This window comes from Oncorhynchus gorbuscha, linkage group LG23, assembly GCF_021184085.1.
Source record: "Oncorhynchus gorbuscha isolate QuinsamMale2020 ecotype Even-year linkage group LG23, OgorEven_v1.0, whole genome shotgun sequence".
Lineage (NCBI taxonomy): Eukaryota > Metazoa > Chordata > Actinopteri > Salmoniformes > Salmonidae > Oncorhynchus > Oncorhynchus gorbuscha.
The window spans coordinates 57,434,561-57,455,687 of NC_060195.1; the positions used below are offsets into that span (position 1 = coordinate 57,434,561).

General features: G+C 40.9%; 1 protein-coding gene across 2 annotated transcripts in view; it reads left to right on the top strand.

The window, feature by feature from the left end:
* The window catches only part of LOC124011646 (inactive dipeptidyl peptidase 10-like), a 61,336-nt gene that overhangs the window by 37,021 nt on the left and 3,188 nt on the right, over positions 1-21,127 (top strand). For both annotated transcript variants that reach the window (XM_046325104.1, XM_046325105.1), the window contains exons 2-21: positions 97-211; positions 495-590; positions 4,576-4,670; positions 8,558-8,632; positions 9,619-9,671; positions 9,852-9,933; positions 11,767-11,887; positions 12,610-12,764; positions 14,506-14,603; positions 16,551-16,674; positions 16,791-16,829; positions 17,026-17,133; positions 17,276-17,367; positions 17,563-17,610; positions 17,839-17,960; positions 18,309-18,356; positions 18,873-18,971; positions 19,146-19,215; positions 19,494-19,688; positions 21,064-21,118. In XM_046325104.1, coding sequence (XP_046181060.1) covers positions 97-211; positions 495-590; positions 4,576-4,670; positions 8,558-8,632; positions 9,619-9,671; positions 9,852-9,933; positions 11,767-11,887; positions 12,610-12,764; positions 14,506-14,603; positions 16,551-16,674; positions 16,791-16,829; positions 17,026-17,133; positions 17,276-17,367; positions 17,563-17,610; positions 17,839-17,960; positions 18,309-18,356; positions 18,873-18,971; positions 19,146-19,215; positions 19,494-19,688; positions 21,064-21,118 — 1,890 coding nt within the window. The remainder of the gene's footprint in view (positions 1-96; positions 212-494; positions 591-4,575; positions 4,671-8,557; positions 8,633-9,618; positions 9,672-9,851; positions 9,934-11,766; positions 11,888-12,609; positions 12,765-14,505; positions 14,604-16,550; positions 16,675-16,790; positions 16,830-17,025; positions 17,134-17,275; positions 17,368-17,562; positions 17,611-17,838; positions 17,961-18,308; positions 18,357-18,872; positions 18,972-19,145; positions 19,216-19,493; positions 19,689-21,063; positions 21,119-21,127) is intronic.

The window sequence follows — 21,127 nt, forward strand, 5'->3', positions numbered from 1 at the left end:
GGAACCTCTAGTACCAAACATGTTTATGTCTGATAGTAATCATTACATTTGTTAGTTGAAGAGTGTTCTCAGTTTGCTTCGTGTGTTTTTTTCCAGGACTTTGTGCAAGTAAGCCCTGAATCGAGGAACTACAAAGGAATAGCCATCTCCCTGCTGGTCATAGTGGCAGTTTGCTCCCTCATCACCATGTCTGTCTTTGTCCTCACACCAGGTACTGTACCCACCAGGGGACCAAGAGACCTCATGGGGTTTCTTTTTTAGGGTCATACTTACTGTAGGCCTGTATTCTAACTAACCGAATATAAGAATCAGACTTTCTCCTGGTCAGGTTATGTATTCAGCGCCCTGAGTTCTTCAAAACAGTTTCATGATCTGGGTAATATTAACTGTTATGTGTGTATGAATAACAGTTATTTCCCTGTGTGATTTTATCCTCATCAGGCTGTAATATCCGTATTTTGATAACTGGCCTGACACTGTTATCCTATTTGCAGTGGAACTTCCTGGTGCGGCTAACTCCAGACTTACTGTGCTGGACCTGTTCAAGCCAGAGTTCTCGGTGCACGATCCTGAGGCCAGGTGGATAAGTGGTAAGTACTTTCAGGATACCCGTCTAACATTCCTGTTGTAACGAAGCATTTAGACTGATCCCTATCCTCTCGATCGGATTGAGTCTCACATGAAAAGGTTTTTTAAGCCCTCATCAGTCCCACAAAGGGTCTGCCCAGGAGGCTACTATTACATTTACATTTAAGTCATTTAGCAGACGCTCTTATCCAGAGCGACTTACAAATTGGTGCATTCACCTTATGACATCCAGTGGAACAGCCACTTTACAATAGTGCATCTAAATATTTTAAGGGGGGGGGGGGGGTGAGAAGGATTACTTTATCCTATCCTAAGTATTCCTTAAAGAGGTGGGGTTTCAGGTGTCTCCGGAAGGTGGTGATTGACTGCGCTCTCCTGGCGTCGTGAGGATCTATATTATAAGAGAAAGGGTGTGGACAGGTTGGCTAGTTTCTGGAAGATATTACGCTACAGTCTATCTGATAGTTGGACGAGGGTGACAGAGATACCATTCTCTTAATATGATCCTAGAATCATAAAGAAACGATTAAATCATAGATTTTAGTTTGTTGTTGTACATTTTAAACGTTGTTGCACTCAGAAGCTCAAGCATGGGAGTATTCCCGCAAGCTTCCATCTCATCGTGAGCTATAATGACAGCTGAGAGTTTAGCATGGCATGGGAGCAACACCTCCTGACCCGTCAGCGTAAAACAGATGGCCTCCCAGTCATGCCTCAATTCTGGCCGGTTTGCCAAAACAGGGTGGACTCTATCTCAAGCCATCACTGGGAGCCCCTCTGGGATATACTCTCAGGTCAAATCTCCCAGCCCCGTATCCAGGACAATACCCCTTTCTCCAAAACCTAGCAGGTTTCATAATAGTGTGAGAGAATAATTTGGGGTGGCAGCGCTGGTGTCTGTTCTGTTGCCTGAGCTAGTGTGGTTCCTCTTCCATCTTCTTGGCCACAGCGAGCAGGCTGTCTTCCAGCCTGTGTATGAAATGGAGGCCTGGAAGCCTGCGGAGAGCTTTTCCATCCAAGGGTAGCAAATACAAATGACTTTTTCAGTCGCCTGTTGATTCTCATTATGGGGATTGGAGTGTGATGCCTTCTCGCACACTGTGTTGACCTGATGGACTGCATTATGGGCCTCCCGTCGTTTTTCAGAATGCCTTCCTTGATGGATCAAGTCATATCGTCCGCATCCCTCGTCCGCTCACGCCGACGTTTCTCCTTCTGTAGGACACATCATTAAACCCCCCTCAGTGATTTCACCATCACCACCTCTCTCATGTTAGCTGACATTACATTACAGTGGTAAATATTGGTGAGATTAGAGCCAAGCTAACAGGTGGTATGAAGACAGACATAAAGAAAGACAGACAGACAGACAGTCATGTAATGGTGAAAGTCAGTGGTCTGCCATGGCACAGTTTCAGAGACAGTTCCTGCTAGGAACTCATTACATTTTGGGGGGATTATCTTGGTGAGTGCTCCCTGTCTGCCTGCTGCTAGCGTGCTCTGCTACAACACTATCAGACTGTTTCTAAGTAGACAGAACCCCTTAGAAAAGCTGCTCAGGTTTAGGCTATTACCATCATACAACTCGTTAACTGAATTGTACTTTTTTGACAACTTGTATGAAATGATCAGTAGTAACTGTGTATCACATGTCGTGTTCATTTCACATGTTGTAAGCAGTGTTGTAGTAGTAAACATACTCTTGCTGATCATGATATGTAGTATGGCCCTGGTTATTTTCTAGTTCATACACTACATGAAATTCCAAACAACCTGCATCCCAACAATTGATTTCAATCTCATACAATTAATTTGTGTAACCCGATTTCCTGAATATATTGTACGCGGTGTATACGATTCTCTACGGTCTGGGGAAGGATAAAGAACTGTTTGTTCTGGCCAGTGGGATGTACTGTATATGTGACTCCTGTAAACGAGAACTAAACCCTACATTTTCACCCCACATAGTAGTCAGAACACATCTTCATGCATTTTAATCAGGGAAGAGGACACAGTGTTCATGCCAATTATAGCCTCGGAAATGTCAACACCACGCACACTCTGTTTACCCCGTTAAAATGCGGTTGTCCGAACATATAGAATGTGAAGTGGTCGTCCATAAACATAGAATATGAAGTGTAAGTTAAACTACAAATTAGAGACATTAGACTGGAAGCTGCGGTAGGTATACCCCGGGGGATATGATGAGTGATTCAATATAGCACCAACTTCATCACCACAGTCCGTACACGTGCCCAGTGTGATCATGACTACCAACATATGTGATTCCATAACCTCTGACGTGTCTCTGTAATAATTCATTATTCATGCTCAACTCTCTATTCATATATATTCTCATGTCCATGTTCTGGTGACTGACACAGTATTTCTATTCATCACGAATACCGTCGTAGTATCTCAAATTGGAAGACATATTTTTAGCAGGAGCTTTTATCCAAAGTGCATACATTTTTTTCGCATGGGTGGCCCCAGCAGGAATCTAGCTCATAATTCTGACCTTGCTAGTGCCATACTCCATCATTCGAGCCACACGGGAACACACCTTTTACCTGATCACGGTCTATACAGATAATGGTTGAATGTCATCTGAGGAAGGCTATCTAAATATTATAATTGCCTAGCCTTGTGGACATAGGAGGGCTTTTCATTAACTGAGTAAAAATGTATTTCTAATGATGTCACTGAGGCAGCGACTGCAGTGGCTGAGCAAACGGGCCATTTAAAGGTTATAGAGTCACATGAGCTCCAGTTAGATAATGTGACTCACCACATAGGCTACAGGCTTCGACCTGGGCTTGTTGGTTGTGTTATTCCTAGTTCTCCTGAACTCAAAGTATGACTAAATGGTCTGTAGTAGGCCAGGGTTTCTCAAACTCAGCCCTGGGGCCCTCGCTGGGCACACGTTTTGTTTTTTTGCCCTATGACAACACAGCTGATTCAAATAGCCAACTCATCATGAAACTTTGATTATTTGAATCAGCTGTGTGGTAGCTAGGGCAAAAACCAAAACGTACACCCACGGAGGGCCCCCGGACCGACTTCGGGAAACCCTGTTGTAGGCTACCCTTTTCACACTACTGAGCCAGTCTGAGCCAAGCTGTACTGCGCTGGCCTGGTTACACATCCACCATAGTTGCTGGAATATCATCATGGTTTACCTGTATTATCATGTCAATAGTACAAGCTGAGGTGTCATTCAAATATTACAATTGTGTTGGATCTGTGGAGCATGTAGCTTCCTTCTCCTCTCCATCAACCTCCCAATGGATCAGTTAGACATGTACAGTACATCCTCCACGTTTTAGGAACCGCCCCTCCAGAATAATTCATGCTTTGGCATGTTTTTGTGAGATGTTTTGAGTGAAAACACAAAGGTGTATTTACAAGCAGTAAGCTAATATTCCAGACCTCGCAATGTCCTTGCCATTGAAAACATTTGAGCATTGCTAGGTGGCGTTGTAGATTTGTATTACATGTTGCTTTGTGTTGATTTGAGGAATTCAGTTCTATAATTTAATATAGTGCTGATCAAGTGTATTACACTCGTTCTGCATGATTTATCATACCAGTTATGTAGCTGCATTTGAGATCACAGTTTTACTCAGAGCAACAACAGTGAATTGGGAGCCATATTCCTAAAGATAGAGTGTGAGATTTGTAATGCCAAATCAAAGGAAGCCATTGCGGTAATGTGGCTGGCTGGCTGGCTGACTGCAGGTCAAAAAGGTTTTGCTCAGTGGAAATGAGGAGAGGCACTCTTGAAATGAACTGCTGGAAAATTAAGTGCCAGTCAGTCTAGCGATGGGGGACTAAGAGAACGCTCTCCCCCCTCTCTCCATCTCCTTCTCCCTCTCTCTATTTGGGGTCTGACATGGATCAGAATGTGTAAGCTTTTTTTCTTCTTCTTATCTAAAATATGGTTATCAAATTAACATTTGACAACATTTTTCTTGTATTATTTTACAGATTCAGAGGTTTTGTACAGGAACCGAGACGGCCATGTCATCAAGTTCAACTTTGCTTTAAATGAAACAGAAATGATCCTGAGAAATAGCACATTTGTAAGTAGCTTGCCACCTATGGACGCCCCTCTCTAATCTCAATTGACGTTCATAACACAATACCATATTGACACATCAGCATTCATAACACAGAACCATATTGATCCATCAGCATTCATAACACAGAACCATATTGATCCATCAGCATTCATAACACAGAACCATATTGATCCATCAGCATTCATAACACAGAACCATATTTCTCCATCAGCATTCATAACACAATACCATATTGATCCATCAGCATTCATAACACAATAACATATTGATCCATCAGCATTCATAACACAATACCATATTGATCCATCAACATTCATAACACAATACCATATTGATCCATCAGCATTCATAACACAATACCATATAGATCCATCAGCATTCATAACACAATACCATATTGATCCATCAGCATTCATAACACAATACCATATTGATCCATCAACATTCATAACACAATACCATATTGATCCATCAGCATTCATAACACAATACCATATTGATCCATCAACATTCATAACACAATACCATATTGATCCATCAGCATTCATAACACAATACCATATAGATCCATCAGCATTCATAACACAATACCATATTGATCCATCAGTATTCATAACACAATATCATATTGACACATCAGCATTCATAACACAATATCATATTGACACATCAGCTTTCATAACACAGTACCATATAGATCCATCAGCATTCATAACACAATATCATATTGACACATCAGCATTCATAACACAATACCATATTGATCCATCAACATTCATAACACAATACCATATTGATCCATCAACATTCATAACACAATACCATATAGATCCATCAGTATTCATAACACAATATCATATTGACACATCAGCATTCATAACACAATACCATATTGATCCATCAACATTCATAACACAATACCATATTGATCCATCAACATTCATAACACAATACCATATTGATCCATCAACATTCATAACACAATACCATATTGATCCATCAGTATTCATAACACAATATCATATTGACACATCAGCATTCATAACACAATACCATATTGATCCATCAACATTCATAACACAATACCATATTGATCCATCAACATTCATAACACAATACCATATAGATCCACCAGCATTCATAACACAATACCATATTGACACATCAGCATTCATAACACAATACCATATTGATCCATCAACATTCATAACACAATACCATATTGATCCATCAACATTCATAACACAATACCATATAGATCCACCAGCATTCATAACACAATACCATATTGACACATCAGCATTCATAACACAATACCATATAGATCCACCAGCATTCATAACACAATACCATATTGACACATCAGCATTCATAACACAGTACCATGTTGACCTATCACCATTCATAACACAGTACCATATTGATCCATCAGCATTCATAACACAGTACCGTATTGACTCATCAGCATTAATTATCCATTACCATATTGACTCATCAGCATTCATAACACAGTACCATATTGACTCATCAGCATTCATAACACAGTACCATATTGACCCATCAGCATTAATTATCCATTACCATATTGACTCATCAGCATTAATTATCCATTACCATATTGACCCATCAGCATTCATAACACAGTACCATGTTGACCTATCACCATTCATAACACAGTACCATGTTGACCTATCACCATTCATAACACAGTACCATATTGACCCATCAGCATTAATTATCCATTACCATATTGACTCATCAGCATTCATAACACAGTACCATATTGCATACAAATATCAAAGCCCAGCACATTGTCATTATTTGCCTCCCGTAGCATTGTGATGAATCAATTTAAATATTGAAAAGGTGTGGGCTACGGAGAAGAATATGGCATAGACTGCTACAAGCACTGGAAAGTTCCAGGGGATGAAGGATGGGGGGGGGTGTGGTTGTGAGACATTGAGGTGGGAACGTGCGTCTGAGCAGGTGTGATGTCATTGATGTTTGTTGAAATGTGTGTCTGTCTGTTTATTGTCATTTGTTTATGTATGGTTAATATTGTTTGAGAATGTTTTTTTTGTAAAAAAAAAAGAAATAATAATAATCGTAAAACAAAAACAACATCTGACAGGTCATGTTTTATGTGTTGCATAAAGGCTAAGCGGCTTTGTACTGTCATTGGCAGACTTGCTATTTGCCATTTAATAATCTAACTGTGCGGAAGGCAGGGCACCATTAATCCCTGTTTAATGTTTAGACATGCTAGCAACAATTTTGGGTGGAATGGTCATATGCCTGTGATTGTAATAGTATGGTGGCCCTAAGGGGCAAAGTACAGTATACAGGCCGTGTATTGGTTTACCATCATCTGAATGACTTCTTAGATCTACAGTGCATTCGGAAAGTATTCAGACCCCTTCCCTTTTTCCAGATTTTGTTACGTTACAGCCTTATTCTAAAATGGATTATTAATAACAAATGAAAATAAATACCTTATTTACATAAGTATTCAGACCCTTTTCTTTGAGACTCGAAATTGAGCTCAGGTGCATCCTGTTTCCATTGAACATCCTCAAGATTTTACTACAACTTGACTGGAGTCCACCTGTGGTAAATTCAATTGTTTGGACATGATTTGGAAAGGCACACACCTGTCTATATAAGGTCCCACAGTTGACAGTGCATGTCAGAGCAAAAACCAAGCCATATGAGGTCGAAGGAACTGTCCTTAGAGCTCCGAGACAGGACTGTGTCGAGGCACAGATCTGGGGAAGGGTACCAAAAAAATGTCTGCAGCATTGAAGGTCCCCAATAACACAGTGGCTTCCATCATTCTTAAATAGGATAAGTTTGGAACCAGCAAGACTCATCCTAGAGCTGGCTGCCCAGCCAAACTGAACAGCAATCAGCGGGAGATGGGCCTTGGTCAGAGAAGTGACCAAGAACCTGATGGCCACTCTGACAGATCTCCAGAGTTCCTCTGTGGAGATGGGAGAACCTTCCAGAAAGTAAACCATCTCTTCTGCACTCCACCAATCAGGCCTTTATGGTAGAGTGGCCAGACGGAAGAAACTCCTCAGTAGAAGTAGCGTGACAGCCCGCTTAGAGTTTGCCAAAAGGCACCTAAATGACTCTCAGACCATGAGAAACAAGATTCTCTGGTCTGATGAAAACAAGATTGAACTATTTGGCCTGAATGCCAAGCCTGGAGGAAAACTGGCACCATCCATACGGTGAATCATGGTGGTGGCAGCATCATGCTGTGGGGATGTTTTTCAGTGGCAGGGACTGGGAGACTAGTCAGGATTGAGGGAAAGATGAATGAAGCAAAGTGCAGAGACATCCTTGATGAAAACCTGCTCCATAGCACTCAGGACCTCAGACTAGGGCAAAGGTTCACCTTCCAAGAGGACAACGACCTTAAGAACACAGCCAAGACAACACAGGAGTGGCTTCAGGACAAGTCTCTGAATGTCTTTGAGTGGCCCAGCCAGAGACCGGACTTGAACCCGATCGAACATCTCTGAGACCCGAAAATAGCTTTACAGCAACACTCCCCGTCCAACCTTACAGAGCTTGAGAGGATCTGCAGAGAGAAATGGAAGAAACTCCCCAAATACAGCTGTGTCAAGCTTGTACAACGACCTTAAGAAAACAAGCTTGAAACACACTGTTTTTGCTTATGGGGTGTTGTGTGTAGATTAAGAGTAAGGCTGTCACGTAACAAAACATGGAGAAGGTCAAGGGGTCTGAATACTTTCCCAATGTACTGTGTGCACAAGATACTTCCTAGATCTATGTACAAGATACTTCCTAGATCTATGTACAATATTTATTATTCACCTTGAGATGTTTTATTTGTGACTTCTGTCTTTCCTTTGTCCTAGGTGTCTTTCAAAGTAGCCAAATATTCTCTCTCTCCAGACATGAAATATGTGCTATTTGCTTACGAAGTGAAACAGGTAGGATATGAATAGTCGTTAAATGACTGTTGTTTGTCGATTACCCTTACACTTTGAAATAGCAGTTACGAGAGATAAACATGTCAACACATACAGTACAACGTCACAGGGCGTTATTAGTGCACCAAATGTCAACTGAATACAATTGTCCTCCACCAGAGCAGTATGAGATATGGATCACCTTTCAGCCAAACAAACAATGATATAAATAACCAAACAGCTACAGAATGAATCAGTGTTTCCCATGACCCTAAGCATAGTTTCAATTGCAATTCCTTGATTCCTCGCCTCCTCTCTCCTCGCCTCCTTCTGAGAATGCATAGCAGGAGATGGTCCGAAAGAAATCGCCAATCTTCTGTTTCAATGTGTTTTGAGAAGGAGTTGAGGAGAGAGGACTCAAGGATTCAAGGAAATTACAATTGAGATTCACCCATAGTCTGACCGGGAAGGAGACCAAACAGCAAATAGGCTCTGATCAGAAATCGGATTGTACCACCTGGGTTAACGGCAGGTGTACTAACCTCATTGAGTTTTAATCTTCTTTCTCTTTCTTCATTCTTTCTTCATCCTTTATGTGGTTTTCCGTTTGAAATATTTAGGCCCTAACCAAGGATCTCTCATTGATTTCCTCTTTTTTTTAATGGCTGGATCGCATGGCAACCAAAAGCTTGGAAACATTGCACCAGAATGGGCTTCCCTAGAGAATGGACTAATCCAAATGTTGTTTAGTTGTGTTATGCATTATTATTATGCAGTATCGGTGGTGTGCAGCCAAGTTTGCCTGATGATTAACCTTACCTGACAACTGAAGACTTGCGTTGGCTTCCTGAGCTGTGCGGGCTAACACAGTCTTCAATTCCTTTTGGAAACAATTACACTGTGGAATCCCGACACGTGGTTTTCTAACATGATTCATTTGCATCATATATGCTTTATTGTTGTCTGTTATTTATTGTAACATTAATTGTCAATACTTTTCATTTCAGGTGTATAGACACTCCTATACGGCGTCGTACATTGTTTACAACATCCACACAAGGTAAGAGACTGAATGGACTGGTTGATGCTTCGTGTCTTGTATGGACATGCATGCTGAAGAACATACTGCATTATGTATGACACACCCCATCTTTGACACCTCTAGTTCAACAACAGATGGGGTTTGTTCATGTCTGTCTGCCTGTCTTTGTGTACTTTTGTGTGTGTGCTTGTGTTTCAGGGAGGTGTGGGAGTTGAATCCTCCGGAGGTCCAGAATGCAGTGCTCCAGCATGCAGCGTGGGGTGTGAAGGGACAGCAGCTGGTGAGTCTCTCCTCTTCTATGATGCCATACACTTCCTCGTTTCCCCCTCTCTCTCTCACCCAATCGGAAGTCAACCCATGGGCAGAGCTCCTAGGCTGCCATAGATGCCTCATCACAAATATGAAAGAAATTGATAGGTGTGAGCATTATTGACGGCTTTTGTACAGGGTTCCATCAGTATGTGTTGAATGTGCTTTTATGGCATGCAGGAGACCCGGTTTCAAACCCAGTCGTGTCACTAGGGGTTAGTATCAAATTTGCTGTATTTATATTTATTGTGATGGCCAGTTGTGGTACAGTAGAAAGAACCATTTGTTGTATATCAGGCAGCCATTTTGAAAGCAGGTGGTCCTGTTACAGATGGGGATGCAGACTACACTTATCCAGACCAGACATCTTTGAGTTTCTGTTACTCTGTTCAGAGCTTGTTTGGTCACAAACAAAACCCAGCGTGTGATTTTTGTCTGGGCAGACATCTGGCGACCTAACGAAGTACACTTGATTGTTAAAAGGCTACAAAGGTGAACGTGTTCAAGGAACTGATTGAAAAAGAGAATACTGAAGTTTAGCAATATATAACAATTAATCAAACAATTAATCAATATCAAATCAAATGAAATGCTTACAGTGAAATGCTTATTTACGAGCCACTAACCAACAGTTAGGGGGGAAATGCAAATAGTCTGGGTAACCATTTGACTAGATGTTCAGGAGTTTTATGGCTTGAGGCTAGAAGCTGTTTAGAAGCCTCTTGAACCTAGACTTGGTGCTCCGGTACCGCTTGCCGTGCTGTAGCAGAGGGAACAGTCTATGACTAGGGTGGCTGGAATCTTTGACAATTTTTAGGGTCTTCCCCCGACACCGCCTGTTGTCGAGGTCCTGGATGGCAGGAAGCTTGGCCCCAGTGATGTACTGAGCAGTTCGCACTACCCTCTGTAGTGCCTTGCGGTCGGAAGCAGGGAGTACAGGAGGGGGCTGAGCACGCACCCCTGAGGGGCCCCTGTGAGGAGGATCAGTGTGGCGGATGTGTTGTTACCTACCCTTACTGTACCACCTGGGGGGTGGCCCGTCAGGAAGTCCAGGATTCAATTGCAGAGGGAGATGTTTAGTCCTAGAGTCCTTAGCTTATTGATGAGCTTTGAGGGCGCTATGGTGTTGAATGCTGAGCTGTAGTCAGTGAATAGCATTCTCACATAGGTGTTCCTTTTGTCCAGGTGGGAAAGGGCAGTGTGGAGTGCAATAGAGATGGCATCCTCTGTGGAACTGCTGGGGCGGTATGCAAATTGGAGCGGGTCTATTGTTTCTGGGATGATGGTGTTGATGTGAGCCATGAACAGCTTTTCAAAGCACTTCATGGCTACAGACATTTAGGTAGTCATTTAGACAGGTTAACTTAGTGTTCTTGGGCACAGGCACTATGGTGGTCTGCTTAAAACATGTTGGTATTACAGACTCGAACAGGGAGGTTGGAAAATGTCAGTGAAGACACTTGCTAGTTGGTCAGAGCATGCTCGCAGTACACGTCCTGGTAATCCGTCTGCGGACTTGTGAATGTTGACCTGTCTAATGGTTGACCTGTCTAAAGGTTTTACTCACATCGACTGCGGAGAGCGTGGTACTACCTATTATGGTGCACTTTAATTCCTGACATGGATCATAGATAGAAATAAGTCATAATTTAAAATAAAATCACTACCATATTTCCCTGGCAGTGAGCTAGTGCTGTATTGAAGCAGGATACTGATGGGAATCAGAGTCTGGCTTTTGCTGTGTTATAGTTTTTTTTAGCCACCGTGCAAAGCACAATTGCAATTCTCCTTACTCTCATTTCAGATCTACATCTTTGAAAACAACATCTATTACCAATCAGATGTGCAGAGCAATTCCCTTAGGATTACTTCGTCGGGAGAGGAAGGAGTCATATTTAATGGAATCGCTGACTGGCTGTATGAAGGTTTGTCTGAATGCCAATTTACAGGTTCAGGGCGTACCCAAGGACACAATGTCAGGAAAGGTATTCCAGGCATTGGAAATAAATAATGTTCAGCCACAAAGGAATTCATCACTTTCACAGTTGAACGGCTCTCAGTCGCATTCGGGGACGGATGGAATAAGAATTCAAAATGAACACTACTAACGATATTTGTCCCATTTCCGAAGAATAATTGAATAAATGAGAACTAAATCAGATTTTTTTTTATCAAAGTTAATTAAATATAGATGAAGGAATGTCATTATTTCACTACAGCAGTGTTAAGTCTCCTCATGAATGGGCCATAATCTACACATTGTTCCATGCTCAGGGATAGCAGAGACAATTTCATTCATAATTTGCACTTATTAATTACACCTTAAGGATGGATTGTAGCCCTGACTTAATTAAGACCAATTTTATGTTTTTATCTACATCAAATCAAGTTCCATAAAAAAACTGTAAGATTCGCAATTTGTCATCCTTTTGACATATTTTCAGCGAGGTTGTGTAAAACACCGATTTCCAATTGATGCAGATACAAATTCGAACTTTCTCTTAAACTTCACTGACAACAACAAATTGATTTATACAGTATATAGCAGCTTCAAGTGCTGGTGTACAGAAGATGCCTATATTCACGTGCATAGGACTAGATCCAGAGGGGAAAAAATGATAGTGTAGTTTCAACCTTGTGTTTTTAGAGGAGATTCTGCAGTCACACATAGTCCACTGGTGGTCACCTGACGGAGAGAGACTGGCCTTCCTCATGATCAACGATACCCTGGTACCCAACATGTTCCTGCCCCGGTTCACTGGCAGCCCCTACCCCAGATCACAGGAGTACCCATACCCCAAGGTAATGGAAAGATGCAATATAATGGGACCGCATGCTGCTGTAGAAAGTGCATGCATTTGCCTGTGTCATTATTTTGGTGAAATTGTGCTTGTTTGTTGGGAAAACAACACTATTGGTTTTTAGCAACAACAACAACAACAAACTGTTGGCTCAAGAAAAAGTCATTTCAGTTCTGATGATATAAGTATTGTGTGTCTTTGTTGATACACACAGCATGCTAAATTTGAGCTTTGGAAGTCGTGTCTCTGTGCTATCGACTGATCCGTTGTATTATGTGTACTGCATGTCGACACAACAACTATGGCTGTCCAGTTATCTTGATTATCCTGTGCATGGAGTTGGTTACAAACACTGCACACATCAAGGTCTTATATTCTGATAGATCAAGTATTTATGGAGCCTCAACAAAAGGGAAATTGGAAACTGAATAAATGACGAGACAAAATGATCAGAACACTGCTCAGATTTTATAGGAGGAGGTAATAGCGCGTCTAACCAAGGCTGTGATGGTTATGGAATTTTGGATTACGGTTATTTGTCAGCCAAATGGTCACGGTTATAGTTACAAGTATAACTGTTCGAATAGCAACAAAAAAAGAAGCTGCACATCTTCTCCTTTGGCTCCTGACTGCACGTCTGGTCTTTTTGAATGCCCGGCTGTCTACAGTCAGCTGTTCGTTCCAGAACACCAAACGGGCTAGTTTCATCTTCTCTCATCTCTCCTGTTAGATGTGAATCAGGCTTACTCTTACTTACTGCTTTTAGGTGACGTTTGTCGACTTAGACATAACGTTCTTCATCCATAATCGTTGTTTACCGTGCCAGCCCTACTTCTATCACATCTCAATCTGTCTGAACAATGAAGCCTGCCTTTATGAAGTATTCACAATGATATTCTGCCAGTTCATTCCTTACCTCCAGGGATTTTCAAAAAATGTATGATTTGCTCGGTCATCTCTGAGATGACCTCTGGTTGGATGTTAAGCTAGGACAGACATCCAAATGGTCCAGGCAAAACAAAGATGTTAAGCTTGGACAGACATCCAAATGGTCCAGGCAAAACAAAGATGTTAAGCTAGGACAGACATCCAAATGGTCCAGGCAAAACAAAGATGTTAAGCTAGGACAGACATCCAAATGGTCCAGGCAAAACAAAGATGTTAAGCTAGGACAGACATCCAAATGGTCCAGGCAAAACAAAGATGTTAAGCTTGGACAGACATCCAAATGGTCCAGGCAAAACAAAGATGTTAAGCTAGGACAGACATCCAAATGGTCCAGGCAAAACAAAGATGTTAAGCTAGGACAGACATCCAAATGGTCCAGGCAAAACAAAGATGTTAAGCTAGGACAGACATCCAAATGGTCCAGGCAAAACAAAGATGTTAAGCTAGGACAGACATCCAAATGGTCCAGGCAAAACAAAGATGTTAAGCTAGGACAGACATCCAAATGGTCCAGGCAAAACAAAGATGTTAAGCTAGGACAGACATCCAAATGGTCCAGGCAAAACAAAGATGTTAAGCTAGGACAGATATCCAAATGGTCCAGGCAAAACAAAGATGTTAAGAAGATAATAACCTGTGAGGTCATTTGAAACATTGATTGTTAGCATAGTTTATAATGAGTTGCTGAATATATCCACTGTTTATGCACCTTGGTTTGAAAGCGGTGTAGCGACAGTATTTGTTTTTCTCAGCATACTTAATAATTGACTTTATGAGGATCTGTTTGCTGACAGGCTGGCCAGCCCAACCCTACAGTCAGGCTGTTGGTGGTGAACCTGTATGGCCCCACACACACTCAGGAGCTGGTACCACCTGATGGCTTGAAAGGAAGGTGAGGAAGACACATCATTCTGGCAGCCCCTTAGTTCTTTTAATCTGCATTTGTAATTTTTGTGGTGCCACCAGGCATGTTAGGTTAGTCTTTGCATATTATTTCTTTGCTAACTGTTCTGACCAGTATTCGACAATTGAATCTGTATGGCTGCATGTTTAATTGTTTCCAGGGGCAGACGGGGACCAGAAATCGGTATTGTCATTTCTAACACACCGGCCCATTTTTTCCTCGAGTCCCCCACACCTGTCCATTATATTCATAAATTATATTCCCCCATTATTATCCAGAAAGTGATAATTCTGCATGAAAAATCCAAGTTAAAGAGGCCCATAGACTAACAAAGAACCAGCCAGTCTGCTCCTGATTGTTGCAGTTGTCGTGTCTTTACGATCATTAAATGAAGACTTTTTCGTTTTTATCAAAGATTCTCTGTAATTACTATTACGCGATTAAACTGATTAATCATGTAACTGTAATTAACTAGGAAGTCAAAGTTACAATTTTCCTAATATAACTTTTCAGATATCTTCATATCTGATCAATAGTCTTCTGAATTAATTAATTATTTATTTTACCTCCCGTTAGTCTCATTCCAAGCATCGTAAATTGTTGGCTATCTGCACGAACCCCGTCTTCACTATGAGTCATCCATACATCAATTGTCTTAAATCATTTATTTATTAACTAACTAAACAATCACAGAAGTGCGCACACAAGCAAACAACGTAAATATGGTTACAAGAAATGATAAGGGAATGTGACCTAGTGGGCTAAACCGGCATGGCGGCTTGTTGTACAAAAGGGAAGTGGGGGTCAGCTGAGATAAGACAACACACAATTAATAATTATAACAATTGAAATGCTAATTCTATGCACATGAACGCTCACTCATTCGGGAAGAATTGCAATCAATATATATATATTTACACTCAGTGTGTCGTTGGGATCTCTGCTGAAAAGTTAGTTTCTGTTGGAGAGTTTGTCCGCCCTCTCTGTCGTGGTTAGAATGGATAGTTCAGAGTAACATTCATTCATGTCGTTATGGATAGATGTTTCGGTGGTTGTCGGTCTTCGCATTCAATGATACCGAATTCCTGGCTGCAGACTAGTAATTAATATCAAAGATTTGTTCTTATTCGGTAGGTATCGATTGTCTCAGAGTTTAACCATGTGGGATGGTTAAGAGATTCAGCAGTCTGGTCTCAAACCTTGGCCCTCTCGTTATCGAGGTAAGCTGGTCTGCAACCTTTGTCCTCTCGTAATGGAGAGAAACATGGTCTGTTGAGAAATTCTCAAAGTGGGTTTTTTATTCGGGAGTTGCAGAAAAGGGTCTGTCCCAGGATGCCCGACCCTAACTGGGCTCATGGGTGGTCCTCTGATTTAGTTAAACTCAAAAGGGAATTGGAGTTTCCTTCATTAAACAGTCCAAAATCAAACAGTATCATCTTCACTCATTCATCTTATACAACAATTAGATGTAAACCTCATATCTGAGGCTATTATATAAACAGCATTATGGTAATGTGGCCGTATTGCCTCCCATGAGTTTCACCGAATTGTACCAAACGGACCAGTTCGTAGCTGGATTCTTCATCGATCTTTTATACCTTCTCCAGAACATAAATGTTGCTCGGACCTCAAGTTCTGTGAGGTGGAAGAAATTAATTTGTTCTCTATGAAAATTCACTCTGTCTTTATACTGTGACCATGAGGAGATAATCTCCTCCGGGAATTTACGACCTCTCTCTGACCACAGCAGCCTGTGTGTAGGAGACAGGGAGAGGGGGATGGGGCTTGCTGTACCCAAAGAGGGCAATGTCATGACACAGTGCATGTTTGATCAAGTGCTATTCACAAGTACACAACCATAATTCAGAAATATGATTCAAATGGCCCAGAGAAGTAGTTGCTATACGTCTGAATGTTTGTCTGACGTCGACCCAGAGAACACTATGTGAGTATGGTGAAGTGGATCAGCAACACCCATGCAGCGGTTCGATGGCTCAACCGGCCCCAGAACGTGTCCTTCATCACTGTGTGTGACGCCACCGTTGGATCCTGTGTACAGGTGGGCTTTTCCTTCACCTACACTAAGATGGTCCTCACTAGAAATGGGTTTTATTGGTGTCGTCTGTGTCGTACTCCATGTTGGATATAAGACGTGTTCCTTCACTTGAATTTCAGAAACATGAGGAAGCTTCAGATCTCTGGCTCACCAGACAGGTAAGCTGAAATATAAATGTTCTATAATATTAGCAATTCATATTTCCACCGAGTAGCATTTTATTTGAATGCTATTGTGGGCTCGATTTGCTCCAAATTGTGCTGCAATTTTAAAACAGTGAGTATTGTATCTATATGCTAATAGTAAAGAGGAAATTGATGCACGTTGACTGTCCCTTAAATCCAATGTCCTCAGAACCAGGAGCCAGTTTTTTCAAAGGACGGGAGTAGGTTTTTCCTGACCATACCGGTGAAGCAGGGGGGACAAGGAGACTTCCATCATATTGCCATGTTCACCAAATCGGTGGGTGCTGTCATACTCCAATTCTGAAACACACATTGATTGTCTTGTCATTCTCCGGATTTTTCATTGCTCTCGTTGTCTTTTAAATTTTTTAAAACATGTTTTTTTATCGAAAAAAAAATCACAATTGGTCTTTTCTCAGTTCAGAAGTGATCAAAATGATGCCCGTCACTTGACGTCAGGCAACTGGGAGGTGACCAAGATATTAGCCTATGATGAGGGGGAGCAAACCATGTAAGTGTGTCAGATCCGTTCAGATCAGTTATGAGAATAATTTCATGTCATATTTCGTGTCACAGATATGAGCTTCAACAAGTGTTGACCTTTTTTTCCTCTTTTCAAACATCTCTTCTGTTGAAACTATTCTATTTGTTACTATAGATTCCTGTACTTGCCCTGGTTAAAGTCATTCTGCTTTCACCTACATAGATATTTTATCGGTACTCAAGACTCCCCACAAAAGAGACACGTGTACAGGTGAGAAATGATTCTAAAACATTTTCCCCGTGATGAAATGCGCATGGTGAAAATATTCTGCTCAATATCACCAGACATTTCAGCCGCATTCTAGTAGCTGTTAGCCCTATTCAGCTCCAGTTTGACTTGCCAATCCGTATTGCATAGATGTAGTACATTGTTGGCATGCAATTATCTCAAGAATGTGAAGAAGTGCTAAACAAACAAACAAAAAGATCCCTCTTTCAGTGCATCTACTATTGGTCTGTTCTCTCAACGATGTTTGACCTGTGAGATGAACCAGGAAGCATGCACGTTCTTTGATGCAGACATCAGCCCGAACAAACAGCATGTTATTCTACAGTGTAAAGGTACGAGCCTGGTCTGTGTTTTTCCTTCTGGAAATCATTCCGACAAATACAGCTTCATATGGATATGTTACAGCCACTCTAGTAAAAACCCAACCTATTCTGGGTAATGTATGAGATATTGTTTAGGGAGTAATTATGTCAATTATGCCATTATGTATTTTATGATATAGTAGCAGATGGCGCCCGGGTCTCCTAACCACTGCTCTAATAACTATATCCCAACGGGTGACGTCGTTGGGCTTACATAGGCTAGGGTAGCTACAATACTACTATGTTAGAATATCATAGTGTTTGTTCAGTCTCAAAACGATGCAAAGCAGTATTGCTTGTGTATCTTCTGTTCCACAGGTCCCGGTGCTCCATCTGTGATGCTGCAGAGTTTTACCGATGTAAACAGTGAGTAATACTACGTATTGATATGAACTCTCGTGTCCTGTACTGTACTGTACTGCTTCCAGCCTGTTTTAATGGTTCCTATTTCATATTTGGCCACGAGATTGTTGGCTGTGTTTCACATCGTGTGAAATAGATTTTCAACAGCTGTCCAAATGAAATGTTCTGGCAAGGTTTAAATGAGCATCTGGGAAGTGTTTTTAATGCAAATGATATTGAGTTGTCTTTTATATGCCTGGGTGCTTTTCAATGATCCTGAATATGAGGCATAATTGTACTGAAATGATGTGATTGTTGACAGTCTAAAACAAAGGTTCACAGGACATGTGGTTTAGATGCAGTGGCCTATGTGAAGTCAGCCAACTGTATTAGAAAAATGTACAACTCAAATGAACCTGCTTCTTGAAACAATCTGTTGATTGATTTTCCCATCACAGTTTAATACCCAATATAATCAGTGTCATTGTGTCCCTTTACACACAGTGTGTTAATGGTTACTTTCACACTTTATCCTCACAGCTTACTTTATATTGGACAACAACATGCCTCTGAGAGCTGCCTTGGAAATCAAAAAGATCTCTAAATCAGATGTCAGGGTTATTCCAAGTGAAGACTTTGGTAACTAACCATTTCTCTCTGTGTATATTTCTTTATTTTTATAGCTCTCTCTCTCTCTCTGCTATATAGTCTGCCGGTCACTTTTTATTCCTCGTTCTCTCATTCTCTCGCTTTCTCGCTACAGTATATTGTTTATTTTAATAACTACTGTAATTCAATATTTTCTTCTCACAGAGCTGCCTTTGAAACTCACCTATCCCCTTGACTTTTCTGAATCTCTTCTCTATGGCCTTCTTTTGATTGTGTAAGCATCGCTCCTCTTTCCTAGTGTTCTAATATAGTTACACAGTCATAAGTACATTTTCATTCAGCAATACGCTTAGAACTGAAAACTTTACCTTGAGAACAAACACAATGATTTTCTAACTCCAACTCCATGATGTGAGATTATGCTTTCTTTAATTCAGGGAAGATGTTTTCACATAATATGGAACTTTAGATGAGTTAACTTGTTTAAGAAGCTTAAATCAACCACCCTCTCTCTCTCTCTTTCTCTCCCTCCCCCTTCCGCCCCTCTCTTAGTGATGGTGGGCCTGGCAGTCAGTCAGTGAGTGATGAGTATGAGCTGGGTTGGGACTCGGTGCTGGTCAGTTGTGATGAGGTGATTGTGGCCAGGCTGGATGGCAGGGGGACAGGCTTCCGGGGCCTGAGAGTCCTGCAGCAGGTCCACCAGCGCCTGGGTACCGTGGATGTTCAGGACCAGATAGCTGCATTGGAGTATGTAACCTCCGACCAGCATGTGACGTGATGAGATATGACATCATTTTTGGGTTGCATACACATATTTAACAGACGTATTACGGGTGTAGCAATATCTAACAATACACACAAATATAAAAGTAAAAGAATGCAATAAAAATATATAGACATATTAGGATGAGCTATGTTGAAGCCCAGAGTGCAAGTTCTCCCACTTAAAAAGATGAGAGAGGCCTGTAATTTTCATCATAGGTACACTTCAACTATGAAAGACAAAATGAGAAAATAAAATCCAGAAAATCAAATTGTAGGATTTGTAATGAATTTATTTGCAAATTATGGTGGAAAATAAGTATTTGTTTTCACAACACATCAGTCAGGAAGTTAAATATTGGTCGCAAATGAGTCTTCCAAATGGACAATAATCCCAAGCCTACTTCCATTATTGTGGCAAAATGGCTTAAGGACAACAAAGTTAAGATATTGGAGTGGCCATCACAAAGTCCTGACCTTAATCCTATAGAAATGTTGTAGGCAGAACTGAAAAAGCGTGTGTGAGCAGGAGGCCTACAAACCTGACTCAGTTACACCAGCTCTGTCAGGAGGAATGGGCCAGAATTCACCCAACTTATTGTGAGAAGCCTGTGGAAGGCTACCTGAAACGTTTGACCCTAGTTAAACATTTAAAAGGTAACGCTACCAAATACTAATTGAGTGTATGTAAACTTCTGAACAATATATATATATATATATATGTATATGTATATGTATATTTAATTATGTCTATACATTAATATTTAATGTATAGACATTATGGACGGAATATAGAAAGAATATATATAATATGTATGTGTAATATACATAACATACAATATGGCGGCAGGGTAGCCTACTGGTTAGAGCATTGGACTAGTAACCGAAAGGTTACAAGTTCGAATTCCCGAGCTGACAAGGTACAAATCTGTCGGTCTGCCCCTGAACAAGGCAGTTAACCCACTGTTCCTAGGACTTAATTGAAAATAAGAATTTGTTCTTAACTGTCTTGCCAGTTAGATAAAGGTCAAATAAAATAAAAATATACGATGCGATATACACTATTAGATGATAATATACTATATACAATGCAATACATGAGATGTGATATACAGTGTGATATGATGCCATACAATATGATATAATACAATACCATAAGATAAGACAGGATGTGATATGATACAATATGATGTAATATGATACAGTATTTTCCCCTTTCCATTGAAATCCATTGAAAATGTATGGCATGGTTGTACAGTCTTAAACTTCCCTGTCAGTCATCTGTGTTAAAGCCCTCATGAAATGTCTGGAAAAAGAATTAGTCATTCGGTTTTGGGTTGTTTTTATTGACTTATTACAGATACTTGATGACACTCCCATACATTGACCGCGCGCGGATCGGAATCTACGGCAAGGCAAGTTTA